General features: G+C 39.9%; 2 protein-coding genes across 4 annotated transcripts in view; one reads left to right on the top strand and one right to left on the bottom strand.

Annotated features, from left to right (window-relative positions):
- Nucleotides 1-18,694, top strand: part of LOC138179457 (dopamine D2-like receptor) — a 114,265-nt gene that overhangs the window by 3,318 nt on the left and 92,253 nt on the right. For both annotated transcript variants that reach the window (XM_069112271.1, XM_069112270.1), the window contains exon 2: nucleotides 4,622-5,155. In XM_069112271.1, the coding sequence (XP_068968372.1) occupies nucleotides 4,753-5,155 (403 nt within the window). In that variant the 5' untranslated portion in view covers nucleotides 4,622-4,752. The remainder of the gene's footprint in view (nucleotides 1-4,621; nucleotides 5,156-18,694) is intronic.
- LOC138179448 (pickpocket protein 28) overlaps nucleotides 1-18,694 on the bottom strand; it is a 132,104-nt gene that overhangs the window by 37,405 nt on the left and 76,005 nt on the right. The window lies entirely within an intron of this gene.

Below are 18,694 nucleotides of genomic sequence, written 5' to 3'. Positions count from 1 at the left end.
TTGGAAATAGCGAGGAATCTTTGATTGCACGAATCAAGATGTATAGAAACCTGGAGAGAGAGAGAGAGAGAAAGAGAGAGGGAAAATAAACTGGCCAGTTTCGAAATTTATTTCTGATAAAAATCGACATTACATCGAAGTAAATTTCGATATTTTATAGTGATAAACGTGTTAATATATTGGAGGGATTCGGAAATACAAATAATTTACTTTATTCAGCACACAACAATTATACACATATCTTATACTCTGAAGACCTCGTAATCCTACTCGTACGCACGCTTGTCTTCCAGATGCTTCTTAACGACTGCCAACGGTCCTTTGTCTCAACTCAGACCAGGACACCCTCTAACGCTTACACACACATTCACATGTACAGTGTAAATGTATCATCTTCCTAACAAAACGCGAAACATTATCTTATGAAGACTAACAGAGTGGACTGGCTTACGCCACTATCATCTCGAATTTTAACTTTCTTTCGATCTCTGATCGACGAATCTCGTAGATTTTTACGCGCTCGAAACGAATCTGCAAATTGCTATGTTTCCAGCACAGTATCGTACATCGTCGCTGCATACATACGTCACACTGTCGCCGTCGCGTGTTTTACCAAACCGTTTCGCTTTCTCGTAGGAGAAACAAAACGCGATTTTTCAGTTCTTTCTACGCTCTCCTTAGAAACGTACGTTCCATCGCGTCCTACGGTCAGCTTTCCTACTGGTTGCATAGTTTTCGAAATAAATTTAAAGCGGAAAATGGCGCGTTTTGGGTGTCGTTGTTCACTGAAATCTTCCTGATAGGGGACAGGTGCTACGAAAGGAACGATGATTGGAACGATGATGAAAGGAACGATTTTCTGTTGAGAAAATCTAGATTGGTATGATCGCTAATTACTACAAGCTAAGTTGGTACGACTTTTAACGACGCTCTTTTGTCTTAGAAGTCGACCACGTGTTAATTGACCAAGTGTATTCTATGCGTTAAGACGTGTTGTACGAGGTGGAGAAATATATCGAAGAAAATCGAATCTGTGCGAATCGATTAATTATCAAACCCAAACCCATATCAAATAACAGTTTCTTAGCATCGATTTCTCACGATATGATCGTACGTATGAAAACGTAAGTTCATTGAGAAGCAAAAGAAGAAAGTGCGTTCATTGGCCTGCGATAAAAATGTATCACAAGCTCATCGATAGGAAGAGAATTTTAGATTTTCAAACAAGTCTAAAACGTCTCTTTCGCGATTAGCGTGATTTTGAATGGGACGTCAGGTTTGCGTCAAGAAAGGCACACGTTGATAGAAATAAATTTATCGCCAACCACAATTCTACATTCTAACATACTACAAAGCGGTAGAACCTGTGACAAAATGAACTCCTCGCGCTATAAATTCGATTACAAAGTAAACGTTTCTGCGAAATTTGCGTCCTAGAAACCAAGTTCGACGCAGGAATATCCACGAGTGGTATGTTACAAGTACGTGTATCGGAAATCTACGAGACGTTGAAGTAATAAAATAGTTTCTCAGTAGTCTCGTTCGAGACTATAGACGAGCTCTATATCGCGAAACGAGCTGAGAACAAGGAAAATGATCGATCAAGTTTAGCGAGACCTAGGCAAGTTGATACAGGGGCACGTTGATCCAGAGAATAATTATTTCGACATTGCGTATACAACTGGATGAAAATGAAATGTACACACCGTGTGATAGTAAGTATTCGATAAGCGGAATTCGACATAATCGAGTACATGGTACGCGCAGTGTATCGAGATAATTTCTATCCGTATGAACCTCTGGGCCTGTATCAATTTGCCTCGGTAACCTACTCGTTGAATATTCTCGTTTCGCTCGAATACGAGCTACTTGTAGCGCTATGGTGCTTCGCACGTAACTTTGTTTCGTAAAACGCCGCAGCGAAACCAAAGGAAATTTTCCTTTTACACCCGAAACACGTCAAGTCCGTTGTTGCTATTGTGTGGCGAGCGAGACCTCGGCGAAGTTTACGCGAAACGACTAGACAGTGGCGTCGTCAGAAACGACGGAATAATTCTCGTTCGTAGTACGTTCGGAATTTCGGTAAAATGATTTGTCTCGTTGTAAGACCATGGAAACCTGTGCCTTTCGTAGCACCACACCCCCGCGTATCGACAAATTTCGTTTCAACGTCGTGCATTTCAATTACGAGAGACAATTCGTTAGCTACAATTTTACGAAGATCGTACGAGAAATGGAGCGATCTGGACGAAATGACTGGACGTAAATATTTCAACGAGTTGGAAAGTGAGTTCTCTGGCAAACGGTTGGATGTGTTTGACGGATCGATAGACAAGCAAAAGGAGGACTCGACGATGAAAGTTTGGTCGGTCAGAGCGACATTGTCACACCGGCGACGATCGGAGCCGCGCGATCGGAAAATGGAAACGGGAATCAATCGCGTTTTCGCGAGTAGTTCCACTACGGGCAAGCTTGTTGTCTCTGATGACTTGCTGCTATCCTATTTGAATTTATATTGGTGGCTCGGTATTCGATCCACGCGAAGTTTCTGCAAAAGCAAACGATACGATGTCGTATCGCGACAACAGGATTCTGCGCCAATTTATCCGACTGTTACTGCTCGATTACGCGTATTCGGAAATGTTGCTGCAACTAGATGCCCGTCAAATTAACTCGTCGAGGACTAGCGTTAACGCGACATTTAACCCGCAATTAACGATGGAAGCTGCTTAGTTTAGCTGCCAGCGGTATCTATACGAGCACTGTTTATCTTGTTGGAAAGAGTTCCACCGTTTTATCGCATCAGGCATATTTTAAATCGAATGGAAATACTATTTGGCTAAGTACGTTTGATAATTATGAAACACGCATTCCATAGATAGGTGACAAAATTTTGATGGATGGTAGAAGACGGTTTTGCATGGCTCAGGTTGCATAAATATTTGTAGGACGTTGTTCCGTAGGTTCTAAGAAATTATGAAAATACAATCTTTTTTTATCGGCAACATGATCGGAAAGTTGGAAAAATGCAGTCGGTGTACGAAGAGAGCAGATGGCAAAATTGGAAATCGTTAACTTCGCATAATCGTAACTTGGTAACAAATGGATGAAATTGAAAAATTCAAACGCTATTTTGTAGGTAGAGGTAGATATTTGTACCGTGTGTCAATAATAATAACGAACATATTTTTTAACGTTCCTAGAAAGTGATCGATTTGGATAACAAGTATCCTTTTGTTTATCCGATCGTGTGATAGCGAGTCAACGCTTGAGAGTAAAATAATATGAGATGCGGATGTGAGTTAATGGGGGATTTTGTTTCGTTTGATAATATTAATTGTTTAATATCGTTACAGTCGCAGATAATAGAGCGATACAACAAAATATGTCAGTTTACCTTAGCGATATTATGCAGTATAACGATGATATCATAGTATTAATTGCATGGAATTCACGTGACATATTAATCAACTATTTATAATTTAAAAGTAAAATACATATCAATGATAATCGTGTATCGACAATGAAATAAATAGATGACACATTTCGCGTGAAAATGTAAACTGTCAATTAAAAAGAAAATGATATTTCAAGGAAGGAAACGTTACCAGCTGAAAGAAACACCAGCTACATGGAACTTGTAGCATGAGAATCTTAATTTTATTGTAATTTCCGATACTCTTAGTATCTTTCGCCATGATTTATCGCCTCTGTTCTCTTTTCGAAGCCAGTAACCTTCTCTTCTGATTACAATCCACTTCGATTCGCTACTACGCTCTGCAGACGAAAAATATATCAAAGTCGAAGACGACGTAATCTCAAGGGAAAATAAAAACGACGAATTTATATGGAAAAAGATTGATAAATTACATAGAAGATGATTTATTTAAATTCGTATAAATTCATATTGGTATTTACGTTATTATACATAGAGAGCATAGACGTACGAGCACAATAACGCTCACTATATTACGAATTAGTATAGAAAACGAATATATAGAAACATAAGTACAACAGCGTGAAAAGCAATGAAATTTCCTCGCAGATTTAATACCTTACACAATTATCAAAAGAACGGTGGATTATTAACATTAAGTTAAACAGTCCAAGTAATTGAAATGTTGCACTTTGCTTGAAATCTCTCCTTCCTCTCCATTTACGCTAGAACCTCGATAATTCCAGGATAAAACCAGGTGGAAAATGCACGCAATTAACGAAATCATCGATGAAACCTCTCGCTCGTTCTTAGAAAATCTAACTAAAATCCTCGCTTCGTAATAACTCTTCGTTTGTTTCGAAAATAAAACGACGAAATGGCTCCTATATTCCAATATCTCCTCTATCTCTCCATGCTACGCGCGTACAGTTCTACACCGTCAAATCTCCCATAAAACGCGCGACCATCGGCTAATAGTAATTCATAAATAAATGTGCATCGAGGTTCTACCTGTTACGACCGAACCGATATCACGATCAACTTGAAAACCGAGTCGTCACCATCCGCAGAAAATGGTGATCCAAGAAGAATCCATCGATTTTCATAAATTTATTCAAAAACTAAAGATAGAGACGACGTTCAAAATTCACGAAGACTAACGAAAGAAAACGAACATCCCTCTAGAGAAATCAGCACGTGCACGATCCGATGGATTAGCCAAAGAAGACGGAGAAGCAGGAAGACGCGGTCGCAGATGCCAGCGGTGTCTTGCAGCAAGTAGAGGCAAGAAATTCCTAGATCAGCCGTTTTCAGCGATGATCGGCTCGTCGACGCCAACGATCGGTCGCGCGGATCCTTACGAGGCCGTGGTCGATACCTGCTACGAGGATCTTCTGCTGTTCGCCAACGACAGCGGCGTGCTCTGCGAAGGTTCCCGATTCGCCGTGCCTGGAGTACTCAACGACACCGATTTGGACGGTGAACCGGTGAACGGAACAGGTCTGGACGTCGACGTCGACGGTTTGAATAATTGGTGGGCTATGTTAGCCCTGGTCTTGGTCCTGGGCACCGCTGCTGGCAATATTTTGGTCTGCCTGGCTATCGCCAGGGAAAGGCGGCTTCAAAACGTCACCAATTACTTCCTGATGAGCCTGGCGATCACGGATCTGTTGGTCGCTGTGCTCGTGATGCCTCTTGGGATTCTTACGTTGGTCAGAGGTAAGCGTTCGGTTGCATGAGAAACTAGCGTGTGGCTGCGAGAAGTAGCCGGCACACTATTGTCTTATCTATCGGTGTAGTTAGTTCGCGTACTAATTAATTAGGTTCGGGTATATCGTTTAATCTTCGCGTGATTCTCGAAAATTTCAGCGAACTTTCAAAGTGAAACGTACAGTTTGATAGAAAAAGAAAAAAGAACAAAAGAACTGGCTTCGTTGGAACAGAAGAACGTGCATTAGTACGTTTTGTAGCCACTGTGTATACGCTGTTGAACGACCGATGTGCAAAATTCAGCTCTACTTGATAATATGGTAGTTAAAGCGTGTGTAAACTATTGCCTCTTTGTTAAAAAGATAGTTTAGTAACTTTGTATAGCGAATGACGTATGGCATCGACCAATGTATTTCAAAAAACACGTATAAGATTCCATTGAAAATCGCGTACCTCGAAGATATCGGACCCTGTTTGTTCGAGTTTCAATGGTGCGGTCTTATCAACGATCTAAAAGTAGATTTAGATGAACATATTTTCTAGATTACTCGAAAGCTTTCTAAAAGCTTGAAACTTTTCGCGCACCGTTCTAAATTGAAACCTCTTCTAATTGAAAAAATAAAGATGATTTCTTGCCAGCCTGTTCCCATCTACGTCATCCGAATAATTTAGAATTAGAATATCTAATGTACCAACACTTTGTTTGGATTAGCTGCTGGAAATGTTCGATTCCTGGAACTTTCACGATCTGCATAATATCGTAATTAAGTGAAATTTAATCGAACGCCGAGTGTAGCTCGCAAATTCCTGAAATATTCCACTCACGTTTCTGCTGCATTGCAGCCATTTTTCTTGCGTTCTGAGAACATTCGACGAGATATCGAAATCTTAAAAATATCACTCTACGGAGATGGCCCCGTGTCCGAATATTAATGCCAGTATCTGTGTACGTGCATATCGCCTCTGACGCGATCGAATCGTTTCGTCTCTCATCTTTACACTTGGCGAATCTGGGTAAATTGAAACAGAGAGAAAGACACCGACGAGTAACGATTTAAAGTTCATTTTTATAGACAGCTCGGCTGGAAGCTTGTTCTTTTGTTTCTTTCCCTTTGTTCTTTTCTTCCTTCCCTTTTCGTTCTATATTTTTTTTTCCAGATAAATTGAAAGTGGAGGTGTAGGATAATTGAAAAATGTCAGGCTGTCGAAAATAATTTTAATTAACGGAAGAATGCGCAGGAGGATGCAGAGACGTGGTTAACGATGTTGAACGAGTTTTATGCGGAATAATTGGATCCCTCTGATTTATAGCGTCGAATAGAAGTAACATTCTACGTAAAATTGTTTGTAGAGCATTTCTCCTCTGATTTTCTTGCTTCCCCTTTATTTTCCGCTTTCGTTTCATCCTGTTATCCTTACATTTAGAAGCTATAATTATATAAATCAACTTTTAACTCTCGTACATACAGCATGTACTTGCGCGTCTTACTACTCGTTCGTCCTCGACAGGCATCGACGTATAAACTCACAGTATGCTGCACGTAATCAATGGCTTTGACAGCCGGGCAACTGTTAGGTCCAGATCTTTGACAAAGTTTTACACGGCAAATCTGTTGTTAGACAGGACAATGTGGGCGGAACTTGGAATCCGGAAATGCTGACCAATTTTCACTTGTCGTTGATTTCTTGGCTATTTGCTAGCTTTGCTACTATCCCTTGCTCTATCCACGTCACGTTTCAGCATGACGCGTACATAAATAAATGACGCCAATGAATGTTAATTTTCATTAATGAAATTTAAATATTAAAGATAGCGTCGATTATGCTTAAATAATGATCTCAAATACGACGAACGAGTCTAATTTTCGCAGAATATAACAGACTGTTAATTAGTTTTAGAACTTTAAAAAGTAGTACTATTTTAGATGAAGTAACGATTTCTACGTATTTCGGACTAGGTTTATCATTAAATTTGAAATACAGCGATAATGTTAAATCCGATTAAACAACCAAGATCGACGATATTTGCTAAGTTTAAAATTAATTCCAACATAAAACTATGGTTTAAAATATCTGTATTTCGCTGTAAAATATCGCTGTCGATAAATATAGATCGGTAAATGCACATTTAATAAGAAATTCATAAATTTTTAATAATATATTGGTGAATATATAAATATGAATTTGTTTGCATTTTGTACGCGATATATTTTGCATAATGCTATGAAGAATTACAATAGCATCCGTACTATCTTTTGCAATAAATAACATGTTTTCGTATTATCTATGAATCATAAATCTTGTACGATACGGAATTCGTATAGCGTAGAATTTATGTTTAGCGTCATGCATTATAATAAAAATATAAAATATATACATATACGAAAATAAAAAAATATTTGACAGAGAACATTGCATGAATGTTTAACAACTTACAAGGTAATTAGTATACTGTAATAACGTAATGAAAATATAAATTCTACACAGGCAAATTTTGTCCCAATCCTATCATCCAAGAAATATTCTTCTATCATTAGCAAATTATCATTTTGCTCAAAATGTACACATACATAACCGTATACATAAATGTTGTATACGTAAAACGGGTTCTTTTGATTATTCCTTAGCAAAATTTCACGCATATCTTTTATGCTATGAGTAATAATAACAAAGAATAGTAACATTTGAATATAGGACACGTGTTCAAGACACGCGTTAAAGTCGAGCAAAACTTGCAATTCATATTAAATATTAAATTAAATTAGATAATACTAAATTTGTCTTTCAGATAATCTTGACAATTTTTCTAACCTTCTAACGCGACGTACACGTATACGACTCTGCAACGAGAACTTCTACAAGCAAAGAAAGCGGAACAATTACTCGCACGTTTCACCAATTATCTGTCAATGCACAGTTTGCAGCTGGCAATGAATCTCTTGGTTTTTACTTTCGAGAATAGATAATTTTAAACGGTATTAGACCCCATTTTCCTCGCGAGCAATCGCGCCGACAATTATACTTCTCTCGCGATCCTTTCCGAGAGCTGATCCATTATGCATAAGAAAGGCCGCTGAATGAAAAACGGCCTTCGGGTTTTCCACCTATCACGCGAGAAAAGCGATCACCTGTGAGCTAACAATCCGCGAATTGCTTGGGAACTGATGTTTAGAGTTTGCATCTGGGGACCAAGCACGCTGGAATTTATTCTTTCGATCTTCCTCGAGGAGAAAAGTTGCTTCTAAACAGGGTGTATCGCGCAACTGGGACGAACTTATAGCCTTAACTCTCCGCAGGTAAACGTATCTTTTTGTACTCTGCGAACCGAGTCAATTTTCTCTAATTTTTGTACCATGTTAGGTGATTAAAAAAATCTGACAAATTTCTCCGACATTCGTCGACGTTCCTGACATTCGCGTTGTACAGGGTGCAGCTGAATAACGCGTATTAGGTTGTCCGGAAAGAATCTTTCTTTCGCAAACGTGTTTTCTACAACAGTGCACCTTTGTACAAACGTGAAACCAAGTGTGTAAAATGTCACGGTGTTTATCTCAACAGACAAAGATGGATCGTAGGTAATTCGACAAAATAATATAAAACAAAAAACGTTGTGCGTCTATCATTTCCTCGTGAAACGAAAGAAACTTTCCGGACAACCTAACGCAAGCTCGTACAGGGCGTAAGCGTTCTTTGCGAAAAAATAAGAAAATACAAATTAATAAAATGTTGTTCGTACGATGCTTCCTTTTCGAGGCAATCGAGTTTGAAAATTCATCGAGCATACTTGAACGTGGCTAGTTCCGGACACAGCTGAAGTACATGATCGACGGGACGTTATTCCACGCGCGAGAACAAGTCGAAAATCGTGGAATGAAATTTGTTTGCGTTTGCGCTTCGTTTCCGGGGCAAATAGATTTGAAAATTCATCTTCGAGTGGAAAAATTTTATTCCCACTTCCTACTTATTTTTGCATGTAGAGTAGTAGCCTCCTATCGATCGCTCGTTCGTATCCAGTGGCCAAGTTTGAACACACTCGACGAATTTTTAAACTTGATTTTCTTGAAAACGAGCCATCGTATGCTGCTCGGCAAACATAGTCACACAACTTTCACAAAATTTCAAATTCGCTTCTATCGCTTATCGCATCTACGTTATGTTCCTACTTTTATCACGTAAAACGACGTTATTTATAATTCCATCGGTTTATCCACAGAGGGTAGTTACGTTAAGACGGCCTGTATTTAGCATTGTCAGAAATGTACACGTTAGAAAGCCTCTGAAGCCTACACGTTTTTAGCTGTGCCACTATCAATATTGTTAGAATTTAATCTCGGAATTAAGATTAATAATCTGTGGAAGACACAATGTTTGTACTGTCACGGCTGTTCACACAGCCATAATCGCGCGACTTGGGGACTTCGCGAAGATAAACATCGCAACTGTCCCAACAAATGCGAAATAATCAAAGTGGCTTGCGTCCGAACGGACCGAGCGGTAACTACAATCGCTGCAAGCTGTTGCGATCAATTTCTAAATGCACGGTTTCGATTTCGTCGTTCTCTCTCGCAAATTGCAACCACGAACGACTCGACTGGGAGCCATTAATTGTCCAACGATCGGAGAAGCTCGGATCGCGGGGCAGGTCGATTAAAGTCGGATAAGAAAACGGTGGTTGCGATGGGGATCGCGTTTTCGGCGTGGAAAACAGCAAGGAACGTGAGACGAACGGGCACATCCGTCCAGCTTGGCCGAAATTGCCGTACACGTTCGGGGAGAGTAATGCCAGCGGAATTGTCGGAAACGTAAGTGGCCAATTTGTAGCACCCTCGATCCCCCGAGTCGCCATTTTTCACTCACTTGCCAGCTTGTTTCGACTGAATGTTTTAACAATGCCCCGCATACGTATCTCGTACTCAGTTTCTGCACGGTTTCGGATACAAACGTCTGACGATCGATCGTCGTCAGACGGATCGTTGTTACAAGAAATGGTAGTTTAAATCCGACCAGTTAACGGCTGGGCGATAATTACGGGCGATAGTTAACGGTTAACGCGTTATTCGTTTAAATCGTGATAACAATTATTAGCTCGTTCTGAATATTTCCATCGTTTTCTCGTTTCAATGTCGCAACGAAGAAAGAGTTTTTCTTCTTTTTTCCTTTCCTACAGAGTCACAGTCAGATTCAGAGATATGATTCGAGTAATATTCTCTTATCTACCAGGTATGTAAATATGAAACCGCAATTTTTGTATAGAAAATACACGTTTATCGTATAAAAATGATTAAATATATTTTATTCGAAGTATTGCCTATCGCTAGCTATACATTTTTCCCACCTGTCTGGCAATTGGTGGATGTCACGCCAAAATAACTGTCGCTCTTTTGAGGCAAACCAGTCATCGAGCCATTTTCGTACATTTTCGTAAGAAGTGAAGCGCTGGTCAGAAAGTGCGTGTCCCATCGATGCAAATAAATAGTAATCGGACGGAGCCAAGTCTGGTGAGTAAGCCGCGTGCGAAAGTATTTCCCAACTGAACGCTTCGATCGTTTCCTTGACCGGTTTTGCTGTACGTGATGGTGCATTATCACGAAGCAAAATTACTTTGCGTTGCCTTTTTGATATTCTGGTCGTTTTTCACGCAAATTCGATTCAAATCGATCGTTTGTTGTCGGTAGCGCTCGGTATTAACGGTTTCGTCAGGTTTTAACAGCTCGGTGGTCTTTTTCGGTGGTCTTCCACGTTCTTCGTTCCTCGCGTCAAAATTGTCACTTCTGAATTTTTTAAACCACTCGAAGCACTGTGATTTACCAAGAGCATGCTCAGCGTAAGCTTCGACAAGCATTCGACGCGATTCTGCAGCAGTTTTCTTCGAATGGTAACAGAAAATCAATGCTGTCCGCAAATCGTAGTTTGCAAGCACAAAATTTGACATGTTCAACGCTATTGCAAACTATGCTGTTGTATGAAACTTGTATTGTTCTGAGTCGAAAATGTTTGTGAGATGTCAACAAAGACTTTTGGCATCGATGACGCAGTTTAGTGAGAACTACATTATCAGCTAGGGCCATCTATAGGCAAATTCCGGTTTCATACTTACAGACCTGATATGTAGTAACTTATATGGGTCTTAGAGTAAGGACAAGTAATGATGTTTTATTTAGTGTTTAGTGTAGTTTAATAAGCAATACTCAATACAAAGGACTGATTACGATCTCGTTGTATGTCTTATTATCATACTCTCAGGCTCCTCCACCTACACTCTCTGACTTCTCGATTCACACTCCGCGAGTTCTCAACTCACACTGTGTCCTCTCAACTCGCATTCTGGCCGTTCTAGCATCCCTTTGTCTTTTCCTAGGTCCACCACACACGTGTTCCGCAGACGCTCGTTGCCAGGGTCACGTAGGCCTTTTCTACAAAACTATACAATTGAAAAGATCGACGACACGTTGATGGACCCGACGGTGCCTCGGCTCTCGCAACATTGTTCATGGTTAACTCGATGTTTCTTAGGCCCTTTTCCCCGATACTACATCTATGTGTTTACTATTAATTTGCGCTTGATATCCTTTCGATCGATTTTTAATTTATTCAACATACGCGTAATGGCCATTACGTAAATTTTCTTTCTCAGCGTTTATTCAGGTGTCACTCTCACTGTGTCCGGAATTTTGAATGGCCGTCCGTTTATGGCACGGACAGGCCTATTCCCTTCTTTAGGAAATTCCGAATTACACGTCCTCCCCGAGCTGTAAACCTAATGACTCTGAGATCAGGTAAAAAACTCCGGGAAAAGACCAGCCGGAAGGGTACGATGGATAGACGAAACCTAACGGCTTTTAGGGAGAGTAGGCAACGTAGGAGGACAGTTCGTCATCAGACATCGTACCGTGCGGATGAAATTCTTCTCACTCTGAACGAGATCTTACCACCGCCGTGTTCGTAACATCACACTTTACTTTTATACAACAAGTGCAAATACAGTGCTAGATTACTATAACATTCGATCTATTAAACCTCCTCCACCTTGAGCGTTAATTCATTCGAAGTACGCGATATCGACCGATCGGTTTGACCCGACCGGTTGCTCTTTAGTCGAGAATTCGCAGCACACTGTGTATGTAGTATATAGATCGTTTTGAAACACCGACAATGGAATTGTGGAATCTTGGTGAAATTGCCGCTTGAAAATGATTAGGAAAAGAGCAAAGATTCTGCGAGTTTCATCGATCAGAGTTCGGTCTGAAGCTACTTGCAACAGCTAGTGAAACGTCCGTAAGTGGAACGACAGTAAGTGGAACTGGCGCGTACGTAGTCAGACACGCCATTCTCCTGCCTCCTCGTTTCTTCTCGTCGAACATTACCAAACCTCTTGCAGTCGCATAATACCGCTTACACATTGGTACTGCTCGTATTACGTAATTATGTGAGCTGGTTTTTCAATCTATTAATTACACGAAAATTCGGAGCGATCTCGAGTTAATTTGTAACTATTGGCAACTAAGTGATACCCAATTGAAAAGTAGAAAATTTAATTCTTCGTAAATTTGTATAAAATTCGCCTACACCATGAACTTTAGAATCGAATAATAGAAATGAGGAAAAATTCGCGATACAAATTTCTGCTTAAAAAAATGAAACTGTACTTTTAAATGACTATAATAATCGTGATTTTCATCTTTCCGTATAATTTCGATCGTAACTTTCTCGTTAACCGTATGAATGTTGGAAACGCACTTGGCGCGAAATATTTTATCAGAAGAATTTCTTTCTTCCTCGTCCGTTTTGCCAGAAAATCAGCCGTGCCACGGAATACGTCGCAGATTGTCCGATTCCATTAATTTTTAACGTGGCGTTTGTTTCGACGCTGTCGCATTTTATACGTCGACTAACGGTTCAATAGATTTAGCAGCGCGACACGCCGTGTTACAGCGTTTTAAAATGTTTCCAAGGAATAATGTCTTGGAGCATCGTTGCGCGTTCTGAGCAATTTTCGCTCTTCTATATTTCGACAACGATTCTCTTATCGTCGTCGGGAGAAAACTATAGATAGAGACGAAGCTCGTAAAATTGTGGCGAAAGGCAGAGAGAAGAAGAAAGCGGACGTTCCAAGTTAAAGTTAATTCGTCATTTTATACTTCGTATACTGCGGATTTTTATACAAACTCATATTTTTGTTAGGTAGATGATACATTTACACTGTACATGTGAATGTGTATGTAAGCGTCAGAGGACGTTCAGGTCTTAGTCGAGACAAAAGACTGTTAGAAGCTTCTAGAATAGTCTGTTTGACAACAAGCGTGCGTGTAAGAAGGTAATATATATGTATCGATGTTGTGTGCAAATAAAGCAATTAATTTATTATACCTTAACAATTTTTATGGATATTATTGAAATATGTATAATTTTGTGTGCTAGACTAGGAAATCGTTTATTAAATAAATCTAAAACTATTTTGATATGAATTCTAAGTGTAACCTTAGTGTTCCTTTACTTTTATTTCAGCAATTAAGATCCACGATTTTCAACAGATGCACAGCAAGGAAACATAGAGCTGAAGCAGGCATTTGTTACATTAACTGAATATTACGTCACAAATAAGTCAATAAAGAAGCGATGGCGAACATACCTTCCGAAACGTGTGAAAATGTAATGAAAAATGCGATCTACGTTCGAGTTCGCACAGCATCTACAGGCGGACATCTTCCTGATATTATTTCCCATACACAATTTCCAAGTATCGATAAATTGCTTTTTACGTAAATTGGTTCCTCGTTATGATAAGCATTCGCAGGTGGTCGAGAAACGACGATCGAACGTAAGTTGGCGTTCATAATAAAAATATCTTTTCTATTCGTTTGCATTCTGTTTACGCGGCCAGTGTAACTGAGTTATTGACTCGATCTACGTATATCGTCGGTGCTGTATTACCACGACAAGTTCGACTCTTCGTATCAGGCCGAGAGATCAAATTACCATGACGAGTCAGACTCGTCATTTCAGGCCAAGAGATTACAAATTCAAAGAAAGATCCAATCAGAGAGCAATAGAACCCCCTCTGCCACTCTGCCTCGCTCGTTCAATCTCGTCAGTTGAATTGGATCGAGCGCGGAACCTTGCGTCGATCGAACGACAGAACCGCCAGACTGGAACGCAAAGTTGCGGTCACGTTGAATCATGCGACGATGACAATAAAATATTTCGCGGAGAATTCGCGGTGCGCCAAGTCGAGACGAGAAATCTGTCTTTGTCCGCATTCCGACGGCTGTTCCGTTCGCTTGGCACGTGCTTTGCTTCGGCTGCGGCGGCTTTGAAACATTGAACGAGAAGAAAAACAACAGCTTCAGCCGGAGCATTTATCAGGTCTGTAAGTATGAAACCGGAATTTGCCTATAGATGGCCCTAGCTGATAATGTAGTTATCACTAAACTGCGTCATCGATGCCAAAAGTCTTTGTTGACATCTCACATACATTTTCGACTCAGAACAATACAAGTTTCATGCAACAGCATAGTTTGCAATAGCGTTGAACGTGTCAAATTTTGTGCCTGGAAACTACGATTTGCGGACAGCATTGATTTTCTGTTACCGTTTGAAGAAAACTGCTGCAGAATCGCATCGAATGCTTGTCGAAGCTTACGGTGAGCATGCTCTTGGTAAATCACAGTGCTTTGAGTGGTTTAAAAAATTCAGAAGTGGCAATTTTGACGCGAGGAACGAAGAACGTGGAAGACCACCGAAAAAGACCACCGAGCTGTTAAAACCTGGCGAAACCGTTAATACCGAGCGCTACCGACAACAAACGATCGATTTGAATCGAGCTTTGCGTGAAAAACGACCAGAATATCAAAAAAGGCAACGCAAAGTAATTTTGCTTCGTGATAATGCACCATCACGTACAGCAAAACCGGTCAAGGAAACGATCGAAGCGTTCAGTTGGGAAATACTTTCGCACGCGGCTTACTCACCAGACTTGGCTCCGTCCGATTACTATTTATTTGCATCGATGGGACACGCACTTTCTGACCAGCGTTTCACTTCTTACGAAAATGTACGAAAATGGCTCGATGACTGGTTTGCCTCAAAAGAGCGACAGTTATTTTGGCGTGGCATCCACCAATTGCCAGACAGGTGGGAAAAATGTATAGCTAGCGATGGGCAATGCTTCGAATAAAATATTTTTGATCATTTTCATACAATAAACGTGTATTTTCTATACAAAAATTCCGGTTTCATATTTACATACCTGGACATACAAAATCGTCGTGTTTTCACGTATCGCGTCTCAGCTTTCACGAGACGGAGATGTTGCGAGAGAATCCACGACGATTAGTCGCGCGTTTCGACGAGCTGTTGCGTCGCGAGAACTTTGGAAACGAGAATGAGTTAGGTTGGAAATGCGAGTGCTACGGTGTACGGATACAGCAGCGCCTGTAACGAGTACGATGAGAAATATTCGTTCGATTATCTATTCCCAGAGCGTTAAATTTGATGCGTCCATTGTAATAATGTAGGTTAGCCTACGGCAAATTAATCTCTGTTGCGTTATGCGAGCATGTGGAACACGCAATTCGTAATATAATACGGAAGCTCTAAACAAATTGAATCGGCTCGTAAATCCGACTTATGCTCGTAACCGTGTTGGACGATTATGCCATGTATCAAATTAATGAAATGCAACTGATTGCGCGGCTAATAAATAACGATGGCCGTACGTGCAAAGCTTGGCAGTTCGGTAATTGTTTATCGCAGCATGGAAATTAACCGCTCGCGAGAAACTGTGAGGTCTACGCGAAGATAATCGGTAGAAATTGGCTGCGAAATATTTCTCGTTGTTTTTCCTTTCAAATTCGTCATTCATCTTTTTCCTTAATTCGTTCGACACGTGCGATCACTGCGTGTCAGAAATATTTTTTCTACGACGTCATTTAAAAAGTGCAATCTCGATAGAGAATTATTTTATCTACTAAATACTAAACGAAGTACTATGCTTTCCTACGTCTATATCTTTCTGCACATTCTCTGCGTTCTATGCATTTTTTCAACATCGGATTTCCTATAATTGCGTGAAAATCTTTGCGATATATCTTATAAACGTGTCACAACCCTTTTTAAGGATCGTGATCCTAGATGCATTAAAAATACCAAAAATGTGCTACGTAACGTGGAATTTCTTTCGTAAGAAGGTAGTAAATCGATAAATAAACAAATATTCTATCATTATGTATTTTTTAAAGACCAGTGATTTTGACTTGGTAGAAGTAGCTTTGTGTTAACTGTCGGTAGTTCTATCGTTAACTGCCAATTGTTTATGGCAATTATTTTCTAGACAATTGTTCGCGATACGTTCGACTTTTCCTCCACTTTGTCTCGACAGTTACGTTTCAACGATAAAAGTCACGTTCGCTTGGCACGATAAAACCACGAAAAATAGCCTAGCGAGGGAAGTTGGACAGATTCTTTTCACGCGATAAAAATTAGATTTCGGGCGTAGAAATTGTTGGCATTCCCGACGAATTTCAATTTGAAAGCTGACAGGATGTCGAGCGAAAGTGTCGGGTCTCGGTATCTCGTGCGAACATTCTGTGTATCCTGGCCAAACTATCGTGTCCGTCGCGGACGACAGGAAACACGAGGGTGCACGGTTAATTGTAAATCGAACAACGACATGCCAGCCACGTACAATGTACCGAATATATTAGCGGCGATTTTGATATTAGCACGGCCGTCTCGTCGACCTGTTGTTTTGCTAATTTATGCTGTAATTGATGACGACGCAACTACGCGAACCGACCAAGGGACAACTTGCCTGGAAATTGAATCCAGCTCTGCACGTAGAGTAAATGAAATAATATTTTTCTCTGTCTGCTCGCAGCAACTCGTATATCTCGTTTTCAGCCAGTTACGAGCTTATTGTTTCACCTGTTTCCTACTACTTTCATATTGCTCTCTAAAAAGCTATTACTTCCGATGAGTCGGCGGATGACTTTCATCAGATACGTTCTTTAGTTATCACGGTACAAGCTCGAGTATCGTTCTCAGAACACACGTAATAACAAAATAGGATTAAATTATCCGTCGTGATGATATCGCTTTAACGAGAACGAGCATTGTAAATATTTGATTGCTATTTTAATTTAAAATCCTGAAATTAATAGCAATCGCTAAAAGCATATTGATTCGTGGTAATTTAAATAGAACGATCCAGTAAGGAATGTTCATCGCGCAATTCAATTTTAACTCGAATATGATAAGTAGATTACCGGATGATGATGTACAGATCATTAGCGAAAAGCATCGTGCTGTACAGCGTGAAAGTTTGATAAATTAGAGATTTTTATGCGTTTAGGCGAAATTTTAAATTACAAAAATACAGAGAACGTACGGTTTTCACCTTTTCTGTTGTACCGTGAAAAATATGAATTTGCGTAAAAATCAGCAGCCTGGCGATAAGAAATATTTCTCTTATCTCTTTGAAGCTTCTTCTAAGTATAATTTCTCTTCGCTATAAGTCTTAATCGATTCTTGTACTTTACGTCGTAATTAGTAAACGATGTAACGATGTCATTGGTGCGGAAACTTCGAACCTCTGCGTTGCCAAGGATTACAATCTGCATGTGTAATTAGCGCGATCATTAACGTTTGGCACCGGAAGCTTCTGCAAATTGCAGGTTTAACGCAACAATTCCAACCTGCGAAACCGATTAACGAGTCGAGAAGCGAGATCAGATTGCGTGTCTAGAATCGCGTGGCCGATTGTCGTTCGTTTTTCCGGACGAACTCGCTCGAATCCAGCCGCTAGCGCTGTCTAATTGCGAGATTTAATTAGAAAGATAATTGGCAATTCGACGGATTATTTCCAAAGAATGTGAAAGATAACGTAGCTTATTGATTCTCCGACCAGATTACCAAACTTTCGCTTAAAGTTTGTCTTGTGCGATAAAGTAGCTTCGTCTTTGCCTATCATCGCTTAGCCTAAATTTCGCTTTCTGCTCATTCCTTCACGACGCTTCTTTACATACAGGATGGTTCCTAACTGGTGGTACAATGTGTAGTTAATCTGTAGTTTATCTTTAAATATTTAAAAATGTTTTATAATAATTAAATAATAATTAAAAAATATGGACAAAGCCAGATACGCGAAGCAGTGGATATCGGAAAATTCGACGGTTGTTTCGCGAGAAGAAAACCTCGAGATAAACCTTAGAAATAATATTCTAGAGCAAAATATCCCTCGATAGTATTCTTTCTCAGAGTTTCGTAAAATAGGAAGATATTAAAATCTGAACGACTCTTGTTAATAGATCGCTGACGTTCGCTCGTTTATCCGAAAATCCGAAAGTCTAAAAATATCAGGTTGTCCTAAAAGTTTCTTTCGCTCTATGAGGAAATGATAGACGCACAACGTTTTTTCTTTTATATTATTTTGTCGAACTACGTACGATCCGTTTTGTTTTGTTGAGATAAACACCGCGGCATTTCACAGAAGGTGAACTGTTGTGAAAAACACGTTTGCGAAAGAAAGACATTTTCCAAACAACGCGATAC

The sequence above is a fragment of the Bombus flavifrons genome, chromosome 4, assembly GCF_040668555.2.
Source record: "Bombus flavifrons isolate JBK064 chromosome 4, iyBomFlav1_principal, whole genome shotgun sequence".
Classification (NCBI taxonomy): domain Eukaryota; kingdom Metazoa; phylum Arthropoda; class Insecta; order Hymenoptera; family Apidae; genus Bombus; species Bombus flavifrons.
This window is presented reverse-complemented; position numbering and strand designations above follow the sequence as displayed.